General features: G+C 36.7%; 1 protein-coding gene across 1 annotated transcript; it reads right to left on the bottom strand.

Annotated features, from left to right (window-relative positions):
* Nucleotides 1-1,009: 1,009 nt before the first annotated feature.
* Nucleotides 1,010-6,259, bottom strand: LOC100241532 (protein SMAX1-LIKE 6). The gene is made up of 3 exons (XM_002279000.4): nucleotides 4,810-6,259; nucleotides 3,271-3,517; nucleotides 1,010-3,121 (listed from the first exon to the last, which is right to left on the bottom strand). Exons 1-3 carry the CDS (start codon nucleotides 5,973-5,975, stop codon nucleotides 1,214-1,216), a joined length of 3,321 nt encoding a protein of 1,106 aa, XP_002279036.1. The 5' UTR covers nucleotides 5,976-6,259; the 3' UTR covers nucleotides 1,010-1,213.
* Between the last annotated feature and the right edge of the window lie 9,287 nt (nucleotides 6,260-15,546).

The following is a 15,546-nucleotide window of genomic DNA, read 5'->3' as shown; positions in this document are numbered from 1 at the left end:
TTGGGCCAATTTATAATGGGCTGAGCAAGCCCACTGCAGTTCCTCCGGCACCTCTGCTACCACCATTGCCACCAAGCTGATGGGCGCAACACCACTGCTCCATTAGGGTGCAAGTGAAAACCGAAGAACTGATAGAACCGATCAAAACCGACTAGATCGATTCAATTTTCAATAACCATGAACTTGATTCAGTTTTGTAATTATGGAAACCTACTTAATTGATTTGTTTTTTAGTTTATTTGTCTCCTCCTAACCAAATCAATATTTCAACGTTTACATTTCTTATAATTTATAATTACTTGATGTTATTGGAGTTTTTTTTATATTTATTTCTATGTATTTTTTCTAAAAAACCATTTTACACCCCTAGCTCCATGATTACCATCACTTTCCCAAAACAACATAAATCACTAGTGAAGGCCGAGCAGAACTTTGGGCTAGTCTGAGCTGGGAGGTCAGCTGGTCCCCTCCAGCCCAAGTACAGCCTATTTATGGCCAGACATCAATGGCCGCTAAAAGCCCAAACAGCAAGCCCAGGCCTACAGGGACACGACCTGGACCAGGGCTCAGTTCAGGCAACTGGGTAAGCCCAAGATAGGCTCGTACGGAAGCCATGAGTAGTAGTAATGAGTTCATGATAGCCATCGGTTCAGGCAACAACGCAGGTCTTCATGGGGCTCGATCCAAGTCTAGGAGGCTAGTCTGGGTTTGAGTGTTGTTGGGCACAGAACCCCAATAGACACCATCATTTTCCAAAACGACAGAAATCGGTATAGATGGATTTCTATACTTCCATTACAAATTACTGAATTAGACATTCTAAGCTATATACTTTTAGCTGTATTTCCTAGATTCCATTTCAATGTGCTTCCAGAGCTGGTTTTCCTGGAAAACTATTTCAGTGCTATGATTTTCTGGGAAAATGTTTTCCTTTTCCCATGGTTGACAGTTGAAATTAAGATGGACAGAGAAGGAAACGCAAATGACTTGAATAAATTAGATCAAGATGGAAGAGCGAGAAAGAAAGAGGGCGGTGAACCATCCCTGGACCCAGAGAATTATATATACTCTTAACTGCAGACGATACAGCACAAAAATCATACGTAAAACCCAAAAATTATGGGATCTAAAACTTGCCAGTTAAAAGGCTTTTTTTAGATGCTAAAAGCTACATTTTACATATAATTACAAGAAGCACATTTGAGCACAAAAATCAGTTTAGAATAATTCTTGCAGGAAGGCAAACTCCAGGAGCTTGCTCTTCCACGGAAAGGCCTTCACAAGGGACTAGTTTCACAAGAGACTGAGCAGTAAGACGGTACCTTTGCCGGGCTTCAGTGAAGCTCTTGCTGAGAACCTGTTCAACCCAATCATCCACTGCTCCCCCTTTCTCTGACAACCAAGCAGCTGCAAGTATTTGCACCATAACTTCGCTGTCAATCTCCAACTGAATGTCAGATCCGATAATCTTTTGGAAGTTCAGGCTTATTTCCTTCAGTAGCTTCTGAGCAACTGCATCAAAATTGAAGGGCTTGAAAGTCACTTTTTCATCCATTTGATCTAAGAACTCTTCCAACCAAGCTTCTGAGCTTTCAGAGAGGGAATCACTGTCACAATTTGCCGAATCAACATCTTCTTCCAACTCCTCTACAGGCAGATTCAAGTCCAGGTAGGAATTAGAAGCTTTGCATGCACGTTTCGACATTTCCAAGTATTTGTCCTGCTCAGCAAAGCTGCCAGTGTCGATAAACTTCCTTTTACTTGTAGACTTTGGATTGGAGGTTCCTTCTCTTGGAGTGACCAACACGTTCATGCCATTGCTTCTGCTGGCCTCCCCAGTAACACATCCAATTAAAATTTTCATCTGCCAGCTTTTGGCTCCTAGTATTCTTTCCTCAGAAAATTCAACAGGCTCCTTCCCAGAAACCAAATTTCTATTGCCTTTCTTAGAGGTTGCTGTTGTCACAAAGATCATATGGTTGATGCTGATCTCTCTCCCATGTGAGTCTGGAAATTTACCTGTCCTAATAGCCTGGGACAAGCTGGTCTGAACAAGCAGATCTGCCTTATCTATGTTTTCAAGGAAGACAACCAACTGCGGTTTCTTCCTCAACTCCCCAGCAATATAATCAGTGATGGTCTTCCCCCTAAACTCTATACCACAGCTATTCAATTCATGCTGATCAAAGATAGAATTTGATTGATTACTTCCATGTTGGTAACCCAAATCCACAGAGACTAAACTTTTGCTGCTTCTAAACATTATTTCAGCAAGTGCTGCTGCAATACGTTTCTTCCCCACTTTGTCAGGTCCAAGGAAACTGAGCCAAATATCTCCTTTGAGATTTGAGCCATGACGCCTTGCATTTCCAGTACGGCAGCTAGACACAGTTTGACTTATTGCACAAATGGCTTCATCTTGCCAGCCAACCTTACTGGCAAGAGCTCTCCAAAGTGACTTGAAATCTCTTGCATCCATTTGTCCTCCTAAATCAGGAACAGAGCAGGAAGGAGATTGACCAATTTGGCTTGAATTATTTACGCTAACCACATCAAATTCAGCAGAAACAGAACCTGAGAAGTAATTCATACGTTCTTTGTGACCTTGTAAGTTAAGTCTCTTTGTCTCCTGACTATTAGATGCATAGAGTGTTCCCAATCCCAAATCTGTGGTCACTGAGGTAATGCATGAAGATGATGTGCGGTCAGGGGCCAAGCTCAAATTTGGCAGAGGGCAAGGAGAAAACCAGGGGCTGCTTCTTGTTTCAACTTGCTTGCTCTTTGAAACACTTCCAGCCAGCTTAGACTGGAAATTGACACTCTCAGATTCAGAAACCACTGGTAATGGTATCTGTATCTTTGATGGAGAAATTTTTTGCAAGTTCATGGTAGTGGAAGGACTTAGATTTGCAGATCCACTTTCACTCGGAGACGAATCTTTACTGCTGGTTTCCCTCCTATCTGGAATAAATCCATAGCACTCAGCACCTGAAACTTGTGGGACAGGCTGGAAAATGGATTTAGGATATGGTGGAGCATGATGAAGACGCTGACAGATATCGTACCATTTCTTTTGAACCCCCAAAACTTTATCATTCAATGCTCTACCATCATCTTTGGCCTGCACTGAAATAATGTATCACATTCTTACATAAATATTATCACAATTAATCAATTAAAAGAGAGTAGGAAGATTCATTATCCATGAATGCTTACAAAGGGGTTTAAACACTCTTCTAATGAGGATTAAACTTTGAAGGAGTTACACACCTTTACTGCATCTGCTCCTTTGTTTGTATCAGGTTCTGCCATCAGTAACCAAGAAGGTAAGGTTCCTGAGTACCGATCAGCAAGTGAGATAGTGGATCCTCCCTTCAGAATGGCTGAAACTTCTTGCTCACACTTTTCATTGCACAGGTGACAAAGAGTTATAGACTGATTTGTGCTGTTTAATGGATTTTTGAAATCAGTCGGTGTGGAAAAGAACCCAGCAAATGGAACAAAGGACCCCATCAAGCTGTAAGTATATCATGAGCATGTAACTGTGAGATCCAATGGACACAAAAAAGTCAGAAGCTAAAGTGTACACATCAATATGCATATTTTGGGAAAATAAATTAGTTGAAACATACTGCATGTTTTTACATGCTAATATGCAAATCCAACCATGTATTTGTAAAAATAATCAAAGAACCGAAACCTGAATGTTAATTAATGCACCATCAAATGCAAAATTTGGTTGCAGTTTAGTACTATTCTTAGATCAAACCCAAAACAAGACAAATGTTTATCTGAATAGCCGGCTAGTTCTGCAAATTAGCCCAGTAAAAGGTAGAACTATCAACTGATTATGTTATGCCCTGATACTTCATACCCAAAATAAAGTTGTCCCGAGTTTATATTTTAAGAGAACTTCCAACTTAGTTGTTTCGTAGAAAGATTATTTATAGATAATTTTATTTATTTATTTATTTATTTTTGGGGTGATGCCCTGCACTAAATTTAAATGATCAACCATCACTTACCTAATAAAAGCTTCACATAGCTGCTCAGTCCATGCATGAATCAAGGTTTTACTACTATATCAAATATATTTTCAGTTCAGGCCTATGATAAAGTTTTTTTTTTCACCCATGAGGTGGATGATAAAACTGAAGAGTTAAGACATGAAGCTTCAGTATCAGGAAGACAAAATTCAACAGACAACAGGTATGCACAAAAAGCCACAATAGATAATTATTTCAATATAACCTCTGGCCCAGGTGGGCTTTCCATAGACAATGAAAGAAATTTGGCAGCTTTTCCTTTATTCCTGTCGAAAACAATACCCACATGACATTTGAAATTCAAAATGCTCGAGGAAAGTTCCATGGCTGCAACAACAATAAAAGCAAGCTGCACTTGAATTTTTAGCTGTATCACCACTTACAGCATATGATGTTGAAGTTCAAAAAAATTTTGCCCTCTCTAAAATAATGATTATAACCTAATAGGAGAGCTTAAGGTTCTGCCTCTCAACATCTATTCACAAAAATATGGATTATCATTTCATCAATGTCTGCTGACCTGTTTTCTCCTTCTTTCTTTTTTTTTTTCCTTTTTTTTTTTTCAATGGACATTCATTATCCATAACACATGATTCCCATTTCTTAAAGCATTTAATCAGAGACCTAATGAAACTAAAGATTCTGGCAGAGTATCCAGAACCCCACATATCCAAATTCATGATTTTGAGCAGCTACAAGCACACATAACATTCGAAAAACATGAACATAAATGCAAAATAGAAATATAAGATCAGCCACCCACCTGGACCGTGAGCAGAAACCTTCAACTGAAGATCTAGAAGAAGTGATGGGCAACAGATGCAAATCCCAATCTTCCTCAATGGAAGGAAACTGAGTTAAAAACTTCAAATATGTCTCATAGCTCCCAGATGATCCCATCAACCACAAATTAGGATGGGCCTTCAACAAACTAGTCAATTTGGAAACAACAAAGCTCGCAGCCTCACCCGGAGCATCATCACCAACCAAAGCCTTCAATTCACCAAAATTTACAGCGATCCCAGGCCCTGAGTATTGCTCAGCCATATGACCCAACTCCTTCAACTTCAGCCCCAGCTTGTCTTCACTCCCTCCTCTCCCAACAAACTCAGAAATCTCCTTTTCTATGCAAATCAAATTCAACCCAGCAATTTCAGCTGGCAATACATCCCCTTTCCTCCTCTCTACACAGTCCGCAAAACACCGGAGCGCATCACTCGAACAAACTCCAATAAGCAACGGGTTTTTCCCGGTTTTCCGAGTCAGAACCTCCCCAATTCTCCTAGAATTCTCGTCCCCGTCGCCAGACCCGGAGACACCCGCAAACGGAAAACTGAAAGTCCGGCGAGCCGGGTCCGAATCCGTCAAATTGCAGAGAAAAATCGGCGGGCACCGGGTCCGGGGGAACCGAGAGACCGGAGACAGGGGCGGCTGAATCATCGCTATCTTGATATCACAGCTCCGAAACCCCGCTTCCCCAAAAACCCTACTCACAATTGGGTCATCAAGAATAGATAGTATGAAATGCTTGAGCTCGACCCGCAAAAACGACGCCGTCTGATTCTGCTGCTGGAGGTGGAAATTCTCCGGGTGCCTCCTCTGACTGGCCTGCGACCGCTTGATAGCAGCCATGAGAGAGTTGGAAACCGGAGGCTCCTCCAACGCCTTGGAGGATGGCAAACGATCCAGCGAAACCCCGACGGAGAGCTCCAGCGCCCGGAACTGCAGTCGAGGCGAGTAGGCTGAGCTGCGGGCACGTGCGCAGGCATCCCGGAGAGTCGATGAGGGAAAGGCAAGGAGCGCCGAGATAGCGTGTAGGGACGTAGTCTGCGCATGGCTACGGCGTCGCGCAACTCCCACGGCATCGTCCAGAGCACGCGCCGCCTCGTCGGTCAAGCATTGCCTGGCTATGCTGACCGGCGTCGGCATCGCCGGTGAGCGAATAGGAGTAGTTTTTATATATATATAGATATAGATATAGTGGGGTTTTGGATATTAAGACTTTGAAGAAATAAAAAATTGCAGTAGCCTACACTTCATTATCTTATGCAAATTATTTAATGTAAGCTGCTCTTCCCAAAAAACACACCCTTTCCTTTCTTCTCCTCCTCCTCCTCCTTCTCTTCCAGTGGTCCCTCTCTTTCCCCATTGAACAATATTATACTACACTCTACAGCATAGATTCTCCATCTTTTATCATCATTTCACCCCAAATATATATATAAAATAAATATTTATAACCTTTATTTACCATATTCTAATTTTACATTTGAAATTTTCCAAATACCCATCTAATCATTTTTTTCCTACTTCACTTATCGTCTATCGACAAACCCTTTTGCATTTGTATGATTTGTATCTGTTCATCAGTAGCATTGGAGCCCCCCTACCCTCTTTTTTTTTTTTAGGGGAATATCAATTCCTTGTGGTAGAATTGAGGTGGGTCTGGTGTTAAAAAGATGAAATTCACCCCTTTATGGGAGTTGGTGGAGGGGCGTTGTACTTGGAAAAGGTACAAATTGTGATAACAGAAGTGGGTCAGGGTCCCTTCTTAGCTGTGAATCCCAATTTCAAATGTGTAATTTAGACACATGTTTTTTTAAAATAGTTTTTTAGAATTATTTTTTGATATTTTTTAGAATAAAATTATTTTTTATATTTTTGACCATTCCAGAATACCCTCAAGTTCATTTGAAACCATTTTTTCCTTTTTGTGGGTATTGAAAAAATAAAAATAAAAAAAGAATAAAAACCTTGATAGGTAGGTTCAGCCGTTCAGGGCCTAAGCTGATGGGGAGTTTGGTGGCAGTGTGCTCTTCCTTACTTGCAAAAGCCAACAGTTTTCACCTCTTTACCATCATTATCATCTTGTTGTCAGAATCTGGACTCGTCCTTCCCTTCCTTCCCATCCCTTCACATTGAATTACATGATTTGAAATTAGGAAAATCGATATCAACCTGCAATCTTGATTGATTATTGAATAAATATTCATCAATAAATAAATTAAATTAAAATATAAAATGACAGATATGAAAAGAATGATATGGATTTGTACAGATGACATATTATGATCGATCTTTTTCGGATTGGCATCGATTCAGTGGTACTATAGTGGGACCTTCAAACCATCCAAAACAATTACTTCAAAAAGTTGACACTTACCTTTGCAGCCAACCCCTTTGGCTTTTCCAACCAAACTAGTGAATTTGGAACTAGGGCTTGGAACCTACCCCATCTTCCCATATTTTAATATTAAGGCTCAAGAAGAGGGTTCAAAGTCAAAACCACCTCCATGGTACCACCATTCAAATCTTATTCATAATAGCCTTCCTAAAGTTATTAGTTTTTAAACTCAAGTTGAAGTCCTAGAATAAAACATGACTGTTCACTAAAATACAAACTCCTTGGTGCGTTGAATGAAGTCTTGGGGAAGAAAATGTTGCAATGCACATTTTTCTTTTACTTTATTTTTACCCAATTATTATGCAAATAACAAAAAGACTAACAATAGGGCGGAGAGAGAGAGAGAGGCATACTGCCACAAACCTTATTCTACTTTTATTGTGATGCTGGGAGATAGATAGAGATGCCGTGTCCACTTAAATCAAATGGGCCAACTCTGGCACTCGAGTCACTGTCGAGCTTTGAGCATAAAAATTAGCTTTTTTGGGTGAGAAAAAAAAAAGAAAAAACAAAGAGGGGGGGGGGGGGTCAGATTCAATTCAAGTCCAAAGGATTGCATGTGATAAGGTGGTAATAAGTTACCAACTCCAGAGCCCCCACAGCCCCACTCTCTCCCACCACACATATTCTCCTTTCACCATCATACTTGGTAAAATCATCAGCTTTGCTGGCACCCAATTTTGTACTTCATTATTTTCTTCAAATATGGTTTCAAGCACCGAGCCTTTTTCAGAAGGGTCTGTTTTGCGCCAATCAGTGTGTGACATATGGAGGGGGACATGGGGTCCGAGAGCAGGTGATAATCACCCCTGAAAGGATGACTACAAAGGGGTAGGGTTGTTCCTAAGGAGCCAAAGTCTTAAATGGTTTCCATCCCAAGATGAGGAGATGAAAAAGGTGTGTGATGTGATTTGGTGTGTTGTTTGATTCCCCCATTTGTCCATCCTTTCAATATTTAGGTGAGAGTGTATGATCTCCTCTTTCAACATTCTTTACTTTTCCCTTTCTTTTTTTCTTTATGGGATCGGAAAAAATTCTGCAAATTTGTGGAATGACTGAATGAGAGGGTTTCCTCTGTTTTTTCTTTTCTTTTCTTTTCAAATCCATTGTTAGCAAAAAGCTGAACACTTTGATAGTGAAAAACTCTTGCGCGGTAATAATAATAATAATTGGAACATGTCAGTGATTTGTCCAATTAATAACGAAACCCAAAAAGTCTGGTGCAGCCAGTGCAACTCTGTCCCATAATCCCATAAGATAGATTTTTTCTCTTTCCTGGGTTTTTTTCTTTTAAAAAAAAGGGAATTTCAAGCATGTGCCCACAAAATTGAAAAATGAAAAACCAAGAAAGGAAAAGAAGGTGGCCACGTAGAGCAGATGTCATTCTCTTACTTTCTTTCAGTCCCCAGTCTCTCTCCTATAATTTTAGTTGGATGGGCTCTAAGGATCTTATGCCAATCTCCCATCATTTTCTCTCCCCTCTCAATGGCCAGGGGGCCATACACCACCTCCCCCCAAAAGCTACAACCTCGTGACAGCTACTTTGGACTTACATGCAATCAACTTGCATTCAGCCATTCATCCAAGAGCATGAGTGACATTGCTCCGTATGTCCATTCCAGGGCACGTCCACCCCACCCTCCAATCACACCCACTTCCACCCCAAACCCATGCGCGTGCACTTGAAATAGAGGGCTTTAGGACTAGGACCCTGCTCATTATTATGCTTCATGAATCTCACTTTCTTCAAAAAGCGGCTTTTTCTTGAATTGGAATCCTTGTGCCTCTTACCTCCCCCAATTGTTCTTCCCACTCTAGTCCACTGCCCTTTTCAGCCAGACACCTCAACAATCTGGGACACTTTCCTTTGCCAATTCCATTTGAAGTCTCCCTACTCTGGCTGTCCTCCTTCTTCTCAAGCTTTGACTTTAATGGCACCCCCAATACAAGTTCATCATGAATCCCACTTTGATGTGTGGAATACCATACCTCCATGTGAATGAGTCTAGGCCTTTCACCTTTCAAACCCAAATCCTTTTACTTGGAAGCTATTTCTTCTTCAATTGGTAGCCAGGGTCATAGGGTGGAAGTGGAACCAACCATCAAAATGTAATGTGTAGAGATACGAGAGATATTTTGACAGGATGTGTGGGGAAGATGCGGTTGATTTGCTTGGTCTGTTTTAGGGTCAGCAAAGGAGTCAATAATTGAGTAAGAACACACCCAAAAGCAAAGACCAATGCCCTGTGTTTATGCTACCAACTGGGTTGGTTCATACATGATAACACGTCAATTGGGCTTGATGTGACTGCATCTCTCTGTGAAAAAAAAAAAGTAAAAGAAAATAATGAAAAGAAGTATGGGTCGGTCCATTAGGGGACCAATCACTATTACTCAAATGGTGCAGTTCCCAGTATGATGGATTTCCCACTTTGTGAGATTCTTCAATCAACATATTCATCCTTCCACTCCCTTCTCCAGTTGAAAAAGTGAAAACTACCTTGCAATTAGCATCTTCCCCTTCCATGTATTGCCTTTTGTCTACTAGTTGTTATGTGATTTTTGCTTTTATTATGACTCCCTCTTTCTCTTACCTTTTTTTTCCCTATCAATATCATTGTCAATGTTTTTTCATGTACATTGCATTCAATAAAGGGTCTGTTTGTTACCCAAAAGTTATAAAAGAAAAAGAAAGAAAATGGAGTTAAAGAAACAAGAAAGAAAGATTGGAAAAAAAGAAAAAAGAAAAATCAAGAGTCAAGGCCTCTTTTTTTCTTTTTCCCCATCTTAATGAAAATTAATTGAAGTGTTTTATCACTTCCTCACTTGCCTATTCATGTAGAAATCACATTTTTGTTATACCTTTGCTGGAATAATGATTAAAATTTGAAATTTCATATCATATCAAGGCATCGATATCTCAAAATTTTTTCCGATCTAATCATAAAATACGAATACGTTGATGTGATGCTTACTTTTCAAGGGTTGGACCCCATGTTTTAAAGGCTAATGAGACCGTTAAAGGTAATGTATCAAACCAAATTTTGGATTGAGAGTGATAATGTTTGAAAGGTTTGATTTGATTTATTTTGAATGCTTAAAATTATTATAAAACGCTAAACACAAAATGTATAAAAGATAAAGGACACATTAATTATGAAAGCGATATCTCACCATGCAAAGGAATGATTATATGAATATGTTATTTCCACATTCTCTTCCCATGCAAATTCAGTCATGTGCCCACATACATTAATTGCAAAGTTAATCTTTTCAAAAATTTGATTTTAGTCATGTCCTCCATTGAAAATAATAATAATAGTTTTAATATTTGTAAAAATTTATCACCTAAAATAAGGATTTTGGGTTACTTTTTTTTATACCTAAGAATCTACATTAATTATTTCATTGATCAATTTTTTTACCTTAAATCGTAAATGAAATTATAAATACGAAAATAACTATATTTACAGAGAAAATAAAAAAATAATCAAATTAGAGATAATTTCATTTTAAAAAAAGAAGACTAGTATTCTTTTTGGTTTCCAGATAAAAGAGAAAAAAAAAACATATTCTTTGATCTATTTTTAAAGTGATAGCCACTTTTTTTTTTTAATTTATTTATATGGATAATTTCTAAATAATTTTAAAAAACTCTCAAAAAATTACTTCTTATTTTTTATTTATTGAATCGGGTTATATCAGTCCGTTTGAGCACCCAAAACCAACTCTAACAATTAAAAATTGGCCATATTGCATTAAAGTAAAAATAATATTTTTAAAATAAATAAAATCATATTCAAATATTTGATTGAAAAGGGGTATAAATTTAAGCATAAATTTATATTGAAAAAATTGTAAAATAAATATGTAGATATTGATAGAATTGAGATGCAATCACATCAAGGCCGTAAAAAGCCACGCCCTGGTATTGAGACTGTTTGTCATATTGGTGGAAGAAACATGATAAAAGTGAAGGTTACAATCAAGGAATTTTTGGGGAAAACAATGGTGGGCATCTCAAAAATCAATCTAATTGTCATTACAACGCCATAAAAGCATAAAATGAAGTGGCATGACAAAGAATGGTTTTGCCAAAGCGAATGTGGCACATGCCGATTCCACATGATTTTGTGTGTTCATGTTGCCAAAATTCAAATGCCCAAAATGTGAAATAAAAATTTGGCATGATGATTATTTTTCTTTTTTAGCCCCTTGAAAATTTGGATTCTCGCTTGATTAGGTGGAGAAAGGAATCATGAAATTGTAACCACAAATCTTTCATTGCGTATACGCATCTCTCCAACTTGGTATGTCGACCAAATGGGTCTTGTCTTTGTTGCCCTTTTGAGTCCACTAGGTGCAAATTCTAAAGTCATATGCCATAATATCAATGTACATGCTTTTGTGTACGTGTACTTGGATAAATGAGATTTTAGAAATTTATTTTTTCTTTAGGGTAAAATAAGAAAAAATATTGTCTATTCTTATGTTTCGCTTTCAAACTTATTCCATAATTACCCTTAAAAATAAAAGACAAAGTGCATATCAATTTAATACCACCTGTTGATAAGTACATATGTCATTTATTTTTATTATTACTCTCACGTCAATATATCTCACTTACCAATTATCACATTTACATTTTTTTTCCTATTCTGCAATTATAATCCATTATGACCTATTATAGTTTTTATTATTATTTTTCTCTTTTTTCTTTATATACATTTTTTAATATACTCATGTATTTCCTCATAAAACTTTTTGAATTTTAATTTTTTTTACTCTCTAATTTCTCTATATTTATTGATTTTAATTATTTTTTTGACATATTAAACTTAAAATGATAATATATAATAAATAGTTAATATAACAAATTAAATAAAAACAAAAATATATAATGGATAAAAATGAAAATATTATCCCACAAATAATATACGTGATGATTTTAAATATTAATTATAATAATACATTTGATAAATTAAGGTTTAAATTTAAAAATTCTATTTTATTATTTAGAAGTTTATGATACAAGATTTTTTATATTAATACTAAACAAATGATTTATTTATTTTGTAATTTCTATCATATGTAAAAGTAAAAATACTTTATGATACTATTTTATTATTTACATTATTTTTCTTTTAATTTTCATTTTAAATTGATCATATCAAAATCACAATAAGTGATGGTGATTTTATAATTTTTCTTATGATTTTAATTTGATTGTGGATTTAACTTTTTGTTTGGTTAAAATCTTTAATTTTAAATTAAAATAAAATACATTTTTCATAAAAAAAATTATATTTAACCTTTTATATTCATTTCATAAAAAAAATAGGTACATCCTTAAAAAAAAAAAAAAGGTAAATTCATGTTTAGGGAAACCTGAACCACTAGCATACTTATCATGATATATCTATTCCTTTGGGACCCTCGATAAGTAATTGGAGGTTCTCGTTCACCCTAAAACGAACTTTGGAATCTTAGGTATAGGCATTCTTAGAGGAACCAAGACCTTTATCTCCATTATCATGGTTTAAATATTCCTTTGGGGACCCTGGAGAAGGAATTGGAGGTTGTTCTCCACTCTAGAACGAACATTGGAACCCAAGGTACATCCTAAATACAATTTAATACATCATTTACAAATTTCGGTACATCTTTCACAAAATTTGGCACATACTTAAAACAATTTAGTATATTCAATCCATGAGCTACTGAGACCTTTACATTATTACCCATGGTTTATTTATTTCTTTAGGGTTCTTTTGGAAGTAATTAGAGGTCATTCCCTACTCCGAAACGAACTTTGAAACCCTAGGTACATTCTTAAGGAAATTTGGTACATCCAATCCTCTAGCTATCGAGACTCCTATTTATCTTCTCATAGTCCATATTATTCTTTAAGAACTCACAGGTAGTGAGTGGAGGTCATTTCCCACCTCAAAACAAACTTTGACACTCTTGGTACATCATTTACAAAATTTGGTACATTATTCATAAAATTCCGTACATCCTTAAAAATATTTGGTACATCCAATCATTGAGCTATCAAAACCTCTATCTTATTACCCATGGTCCATATATTCTTTTAGAGATCTTTGGAAAGTAATTGAAGGTCATTCTTTATTTCGAAACGGACTCTGGAACCCTAGGTACATCCTTGAGAAAATTTTATATATCTAATCCTTGAGCTAACGGGACACCTATCTTCATTCTCATGGTCAATTTCTTCATTTGGAGACACTCATGAAGTGATTGGAGGTCGTTCCCCACCACGGAACGAACTTTAGCAATCTTGGTACATCATTTACAAAATTTGGTATATCTTTTACAATATTTGGTACATCTTTTACAATATTTAGTACATCTTTTACAAAATTTGGTATATCCTTTAAAAAATTTGGTACATCAAATTCTTGAGCTACCAGGACTCCTATCTTAGTACTCATGGTTCGTTCACTCCTTTAGGGATCTTTGGGAAGTGATTGGAGGTCGTTCTTTACTTCGAAATGAGCTTTGGAACCCTACGTACATCTTTGAGAAAATTTGATACATCCAATCCTTGAGCTAACGGGATGAGTTCATCTCCTTTTTCATGGTCCATTTCTTTGTCTGGAAACCCTCGGGAATTAATTGGAGGTTGTTCCCTACCTCGGAATGGATTTTGGCAACCTTGGTACATCCTTTAAAAAAATTTGATACATCATTTACAAAATTTAGTACATCTTTCACAAAATTTAGTACATTCTTAAAAAAATTTGGTACATCCAATCCTTAAGCTACTATGACCCCTATCTTACTACTATGGTCTATTTATTCCTTTAGGGATATTTGGGAAGTGATTGGAGGTCGTTTCCTACTCCGAAACGGACTTTGAAACCCTAGGTACATCCTTGAGAAAATTTGATACATCCAATCCTTGAGCTAATGAGACACCTATCTTCCTTCCCATGGTCCATTTATTCCTTTAAACATCCTCAAGAAGTGATTAGAGGTCGGTCCCCACTTCAGAATGGACTTTGGCCCCCTTGGTACATCATTTACAAAATTTGGTACATCGTTCACAAAATATGGTATATCCAATCATTGAGTTACTATGACTCCTATCTTATTACCTATGGTCTGTTTATTCCTTTAAAGATATTTGAGAAGTGATTAAAGGTCGTTCCTTACTCTGAAATGAACTTTAGAGCTCTAAGTACATCATTGAGAAAATTTAATACATCCAATCCTTAAGCTAACGGGACACCTATCTCCATTTTCATGATCCATTTCTTCATTTGGAGACCCTTGGGAAGTGATTGAAGGTCGTTCCCCACCTCAAAATGGACTTTGGCAACCTTAGTACGTCATTTACAAAATTTGGTACATCATTTACAAAATTTGGTACATTATTTACAAAATTTGGTACATCTTTCACAAAACTTGGTATATCGGGACCCCTATCTTATTACCCATGGTCTCTTCATTCTTTTAGAGATATTTGGAAAGTGATTGGAGGTTGTTCCCTACTCCAAAAAAAAACTTTGGAACCCTAGGTATATCTGATTACTACTCAAAAAGAGCATATTTGAGATAATATTTGTCATGAATTTCACATCTTTTGAGTAGTAATTATGCCTAAAATACTCAATTAACATGTTGTTACCCTTGCAAGAGTTACTAACAAGTTTTATAAAGTTTTGAAGTCATTTTAAGGTATGATTTTGATAAATTGGTGACAAAAGAGATGAATCAAATTGAAGAAAACAAATAATGTTGATGATGATCCAAATGCATAATGAAATAAGTAATGTAATTGGTTTGGACTGGGATTTGAGCTGATTTGGAGATAGTTGAAGTGGAATCAGAAGAAGGAAATAAAAGAAATGACAAAAGAAAGCTTAAAAATCAAATATTTCCATTTCGCATAGTCATGCAAAGTGGACCAAAAGGTGGAATTGTGCTACAAACAAAGAAGAATTCCCAAGCTGATTTCGCATGATCATGCGAAAAATTTGTACAGTCATGTGAAATGGTCTAGAAGCCTATAACTGCTGTTATTGAATTCTTGATTTCACACAACCATGCAAAATTGATTGAGCTTGTGCAAAATGGTCATTTTGTTGTTAAACTTCAGATTGCTTGATGAAGAAGCTTTCAGAAGACCTCTTAGATGATTCCAAGTGTCCACTTGACTTTGGTCAATAAATAGAAGCTTGAATTTCTCATAAAATGAGCTTTTGGACACTTCTAATTTTAGAATTTTCCAGATTTTCTCTTTTAATAGAATTCTCTATTTTTCTTTATTTTCTCTCATTTTATCACTAG

This window comes from Vitis vinifera, chromosome 6 (assembly GCF_030704535.1).
Source record: "Vitis vinifera cultivar Pinot Noir 40024 chromosome 6, ASM3070453v1".
Taxonomy (NCBI): domain Eukaryota; kingdom Viridiplantae; phylum Streptophyta; class Magnoliopsida; order Vitales; family Vitaceae; genus Vitis; species Vitis vinifera.
Note: the sequence above shows the minus strand (reverse complement) of the source record. Positions and strands in the feature narration are given on the sequence as shown.